Raw genomic sequence first — 6,389 nt, forward strand, 5'->3', positions numbered from 1 at the left:
CTGACAGTATATACTGTGTCCCAACCTGTGACAATCAAATGTAGAGTGTGGAACTTGAATGTTCCATTTACAAAGGACATCTTAGATGAGATGAACACAGACTAGCTAATGATGACACAAAACCCTTTCCATGAATAGTAATGCATGGAGCTGTGCTCGGTACAGTTTCATGCACAGCCCAGCATGTTGATACACACTTGTAATATCCTAGAAGGGTTGGGAGTTTGAGACAAGAGGATTATAAACACAAGACCAGCCTGAACTACATATTAAGATCCTATCTCCAAAAAAAAAGTGCTGGTACAACAAGTGGTTAGTCATAGAACATCGTATAGTATGCCCAAGGGTCCCAGCTTTAATCTTTAATACCAAAACCAAGTAAAAAACAAAATTATCGTTGGTTATAGGTAACACTAAAATGTAGCTGAAATGTCATGAAGGAAAAACAACTAATAGACTCAGTGAAATTAGACTGACCAGGTATTTGACAGCTGTTAACACTAGGTGGCTTATAGATTAATTTTTATTATACTGCTTTCTTATGTTGGCTACAGCTGCCATAATATAATAAACACCAGTCTCAGGTGGCTTAAATTACCAGAAGTCAGGTGAAGCAGCGTTTAGTCCTCCTTAGCTTGTAGATGGATGGCTTCTTCAGGTGTCTTTATGGGCTGGCAGGGCTTGGCAGGTAAAGCTGCTTACTGCTGAGCTTGGTCCCCAAGACTCACATGGTAGGAGAGAAGGGATCCCCACTGTCCTTCATTGTCGTTCCTAAAGGTTGCACCTTCTAAGGACACCAGACATTGATTAGAAGCCCCCACCTGTTCTCCTACAGGTTTTTACAACTTTAAACTCTCTTAAAAGAAAAGCAGACTCCCATTCTGAAGTTCTGGGATTAAGCACTTCAACATACAAATCAAAGATGGCATAATGCAGCATGCATTCTGCCTTATATGTTCAGAATGTTCCAACATGAGAAGTTTTGGTGAAGCCTCAATAGAACTTCCCTGCCCTGCTCCCTCCCCAGAAGCATTCCCTCTACCTACTTTGAGGAATTCAGTGATTTTCAACATGAAATTCATTGTTTTTGTAATTGCTTGATGTCTTCAAAGGGAAAGTATTTTCTATATTATAAGTACGTTCTTTACATGGCTAAGCCCTGGTGCTTATCTTCCAGAGGACCTGTGCTTAGTTCCCAAAGCCCACACTGACGATTCACACCTGCCAGTGATGCTAGCACTAGGGGATCCCATGACCTCTTCTGATTTCCTCAGGCACAGACCACACACAGACACAGAACCTTTAAAGCCATGGGTAGTGGCACAGACTTTTAATCCCAGCACTTCATAGGCACAAATAGAAAGGTCTCTGTTAATTTGAAGCCAACTTGGTCTACACAGCAAATTTTAGGCTAGCCAGAGCTACAACAGTAAGACCCTGTCTCAAAAAACAAAACAAAAAAAAATTATTAATTGAAAGTCTTTTTTTTTCTTTTGGTAATTCAAATACTGCTACATTTCTTAAATTAATTTTATATACAAGCCAGATTATCATTCTTATTTTAAATTTGACTCCTGACTGTTTCTATGTGTTTACATACTGTCATAAATATTAGCTATTATAGTACAGCTCATCTCACAGGAAAAATAATTAAATGATTCTCTTTTTAGCCCCCATCAAGAAATCGGCGCGAGAGAGCTGAGCTAAGGCCAGACTTCTTTGACTCTGCAGCTATCATAGAAGATGATTCAGTAAATATCAAGTCGTTAACTGCTTTTTATGTATAGTTCCTTGGCCTGGGGAATACATAAATAATTATATTTCTCATTTTTCTAGGGATTTGGAATGCCTATGTTCTGAAATCTGAAGAAAATTTACAAATCTGGAACTCTATTATTTAGAGCTAGAGGCCTATATACTGTGATAGCTTATACGGGGGAAGAAACACTTTGGATGTGATCTGATTTGTTTTGTAATCAAATGATTAAAGGTTGGTCCCTTTTGCAGTGAAGAGCAGCATGTCAGCTACCCATGGAAATATTGGTGAATGTCACCTTGGAAAGACTGACCAAAAAAAAAAAAAAAAATCATTTGTACTCTAATGTTGGACTTATCTCAGTACAGATGTGTGTGTGTTTTTCTGAAAGGAGGAAGATATTTTAAATTTTTAAAACAGCTGTCAAAATAAACACTGTTATACACCTGTTTTATGAAAATTCAGCATTGAGTAAAAAAATATTTTTAACTTTATTTTCCTGTTGTACAATTTAAAAACCGTTTTAACATTTTGCCTTTTTATGTTTTAAAAGCTAACCATTTTTATTAAACTCTGAGTAAGCAGCTCGTTCTAATCGCCGAAGAGTGTTTTTGGAGCTCGCTGGGTTTGGTTGACCTTGTAAAACAGAAACATTGACGGGAACAGAGCATGGACAAGCTAAAACAGAGTTCTAACATCGTGCGTCTCTGCCAAAAACCACACCCCCTCTGTGGATGGATGTGAATTCCCAGATTTTATATACTCTTGAATAAAAAGGTTTATTTTTATTTATAAGTGGACATAAAATAATTGTCCATGCAGCCATTTTTCCAACTGATGCTGTACACTGTTCATTTTATATAGAATAGGGAGATTCAAATACAGTGCATTTTCTATTGGTCTTTGTTCTGTGCATTTTTAGCAACTTCTACCAGCAAATAAAGTATTCTCAGTAAAACAAAAATGGTTCTCAAGTTATCAGTCTCGCTGTTTTTACCACTTGTGTCATGCCCTGCCAAAGTCAAGTTACACAGACTTTAGTTTCCTTATAATCATGAAAATTTCTTTGCCATTCAGAAGTAATTTTAAGACGTGTAACTTAACTGTCTTTTTCCCATGCACTTACTATCCCCTCAACCTGCTAATTTTGTGAATTTGTTTACCAGTCATAGAAGTCTGTGCTGCATAGAAGTCTGTGCTTAGAGGGTGGCCTTCCTAAGCTATATTTCAGTGTTAAGTGTGCATAGTAAGAAAATTTCTTTTGGAGAAAGAAATTCTGAATCGTCAGGACAGTCTTGAGTGATTTAGAGTTACACTCTGCTTACTTTTATGACTTGCTATTGTTTTTTTAAGGCCCACTTAGCCTTTTCCTGATTTTAATGTAGGCCTCCAAATTTCCAAACCAGTCCATCCATCTGGGCTGGTTTTTTTAAGTAGCTCCAACAGAATTAAGAGGCTTTCCCTTTTTACCAAAAATGAAGAGCATTTTTTTAAAATATGTGAACTCTGTGATTATCTTTTGTGTGGGAAAGCAAAACAGATTTTATTCATTCTTTTAGTACACAAGATTTTTCTCAACATTTGTACAGTTCAGAGGAAAAAAAAAACACACACACAAAAAAAAACCTTGGTCACCAAAAATGTTTTTACCAACTAACTCAGCAAGTCCTAGGCTCCAGTTAAGACATCTGGGGCCTCGCTCTCTACTAGAAATGTGGGCTTCACTGGGACTCAAGGGGCAGGAATGAATGGACTGTCCACTTCAGGCCTGCCTGCCTGGGATTCTTGGCCAGGGACCCAGCTTTGAGGGGCCCTGGAATAAGCACAGACTAATCCTTTGCTTGACAGTCTTCTGTGAGCAGCACATGCTGACTTACAGTTACAGGCTACCATGCTACAACAAAGAAGGCTTAATCTCTACTGCAGTTGGTTTCCAAGTTCAGTTTGAAGTCAATCAAATTTTGTATTTTCAGTGTCTCCTTGATTGGTTTTGCTAGTAATTCTGTAAATTGTACATTTGCAATATGAAGGGTTTTTTTTTTTTTTCCTTTTGTACAATTTGAAACGATGCTTCACCTTTCCTTTAATAAACTATTGAAAATCAGGCTTGTGGTGCTTATCCTGTCGTTGCTCCTGAGCAAGGTTTAAGGAGACTGTTTCCTTTCCTGCTGCCCTTGAGAGTTGGTTCTTTCTGATAATTTGTTAAATGATAGTGGTATAGGTGGGTTTTGTTTTATTTGAAACAGGGTCTCACTTCAGACCAGGCTGAGCTCAAACTTACAGATCTGTCTGCCTCTGCTTCCCAAGTCTTAGGACTAAATACATCTACTACCATGCCTGGCTATGGTGTTTTATTTTTAAGAAAAAAAAAATTAAGAATTGTTCACAAGTTTTCTTTAATTGCTCAAGTTTCCTTATGAAGAATTACAAGGCTACATCCTCTTGAAAGCAGTTCTGGATCAGGCGTTTCAGAACAGCTTTTCCTCCTACCTCAGGTCGTGTGTGCTTGCTCATAGCATAGCCTTTTTGGCAATTGCCAAGATTTGCATTCCAGCAGAAGCGAAAATTTCTTTTGCTATTGGTATAAGGCCTCCCTCTAAAGGAAAAGCTCAACATACACTGTTTATGGCTTGGCCACATCCTTTGGTCTGAGTCATTTAGTAGCCCAATATCCAGTGGGGAAAAAGGTAAGGACATGGGAGATAAATTAACAGGGCAACCAAGAAAGAGACCTATGTTGAAATGTGGTTTTCTCTATAATTTTTGTTGGTTGGTTGGTTGATTTTTGGATTTCTCTGTGTAGCCCTGGCTATCCTGGATCTACATGTATTTTTCATTTGGGACAGACAGGCTTGTAAATCTGAGGTGTGACCTTTGCCACTCTTTGTCCTAGTACCCAGGTGAGAGTCCATCATTAAGGGAACATTATATGTATTATATGGACTGTGCTAGACTCCTCGCTAAAGCTGGGTCTAAAACTGAAGATCCATGGAATGCAAGACAGCAGAGATGAAAAACATAAGAAATACCCAATGAAAGGATAACAAAAGAACTTCCCATATCTAAAAAATGTATCTTGAAATGCAAGCAGCATTTCAAACCCCAATTCAATATGATTGGAGAAGACTATTTCCACTACAAAATTAAAATGCCATACCTACAGAACAAAAAAACGCTATCAAAACCAGCAAGAGAAAAATGCAAATTTACTTGCAGAGGCAAACCCATCACATTAGACCTGACCAGAAATTCTAAAACGCCTAGAAAGCATGGATTAACAGACTTCAAAACTTCAAAGTCAAGATGTCCATATCCAGTCTTTAGCTATTAAGATTGATGAAGAAATAAAGACATTTCAAAACAAGCACAAACTAAAGCAATTCATGAGCACCAAGCCAATAAGGCAGAAGAAATGTAAATCCTACACAGGAGCAAAGCACAACAAGGAGTAAGTTTCACGGAGGACTGATAAAGGAGAACTAAAGAATCGCGTCTAGGGAGTTGAAGACATGGTTCAGCAGTTGAAGAGTGCTTGCTGCTCTTGGCAGAGGAGCAGCTTTGATTTTCTAGCACCCATGTTTGGTGGCCCACAACCAACCAACTCCAGGTCTAGGGAATCTGACAGTCTTCAGGCTTCTGTGAGCACCTTCGCACACACAGTTAGACCCTGTCAAGAACACAAACTTCAGCAAACCTCGAGTATGAAGAGAGAAAGCAACAAAATTAGAGAAATATACAAACTTCTCTCAATAACCTTACATGGAAATTTTCTTAGAGTCATGTGGGAAGAAACTCAGTTGAGAAATGCCTCCATCAGGGATTAATGGCTGAGGGCCTAGTTCATTGTGGATAGTACCGTCTCTGGGCCGGAAGTTCTGAATAATGTAAGAAAGCACGCTGAGCAGCCATGGGGGGAAGCCAGTCAGACTCCATGACTTCAGCTGCATGTCCTGCCATGGCTTCCTTCAGTGATAGAAACTCTGAGGGAAAAATGAACCTTTTCCTTCCCAAGCTGCTTTTGGCATGATGTTTTATCACACCTATTGAAACCCTAACTAAGACACTCAAATCAAAAAAGACAGAATATTTTTGTTGTTAATTGTTTTTCAGGACAGGGTTTCTCTGGGTAGCCTTGCCTGTCCTAGAACTCACTCTGTAGACCAGGGTGACCTCAAACTCAGAGATAACACATGCCTCTGCCCCCGAAGTGCTGGAGAAGATATATAAACATGCCAGCAAAGACTGAAAAGTAAAAAGAATGGATGTCAGTGTCAAGCAAACGGAAATTGAAAAACAAGCTGCAGCAGTTATGTTGTTATACTAATAAGACTTTTAGCCAAAACTAGGAAAAAAATAAAAATAATAAAGATTATACTAAAATCTACCAAATGTTTAAGCACTCGTTTTCATAGATACTGCTGAAAAAAGGGCTGTCATAGTGGATGAGATCAGTACCTCAGATTAATGAATAAGCAGATCTAGAAAAGAAAAACCCTAGTTAAATTGGACCTTAAGGGGTTTAACATACCTACATACTGATTTCTATTATTAACCACTCTATGATCTAATAATTTTGTTGTTGTTGTTGTTGTTAAGACTTGGCATGAGCTGGGTGTGGTGGTGCATACCTTTA

General features: G+C 38.5%; 1 protein-coding gene across 4 annotated transcripts in view; it reads left to right on the forward strand.

Annotated features, from left to right (window-relative positions):
• Window positions 1–3,991, forward strand: part of Stag1 (stromal antigen 1) — a 312,401-nt gene extending 308,410 nt beyond the window's left edge. For 2 of the 4 annotated variants that reach the window (XM_051140149.1, XM_051140148.1), the window contains 2 exons: window positions 1,671–1,751; window positions 1,837–3,982. In XM_051140149.1, coding sequence (XP_050996106.1) covers window positions 1,671–1,751; window positions 1,837–1,860 — 105 coding nt within the window. In that variant the 3' untranslated portion in view covers window positions 1,861–3,982. Of the gene's footprint in view, window positions 1–1,670; window positions 1,752–1,836 lie in introns of all 4 variants that reach the window. The other 2 variants (XM_051140150.1, XM_051140152.1) reach the window with 2 other exon arrangements.
• The last annotated feature ends 2,398 nt before the right edge of the window (window positions 3,992–6,389 follow it).

Source organism: Acomys russatus, chromosome 32 (genome assembly GCF_903995435.1).
Source record: "Acomys russatus chromosome 32, mAcoRus1.1, whole genome shotgun sequence".
In the NCBI taxonomy this organism is placed as follows: Eukaryota; Metazoa; Chordata; class Mammalia; order Rodentia; family Muridae; genus Acomys; species Acomys russatus.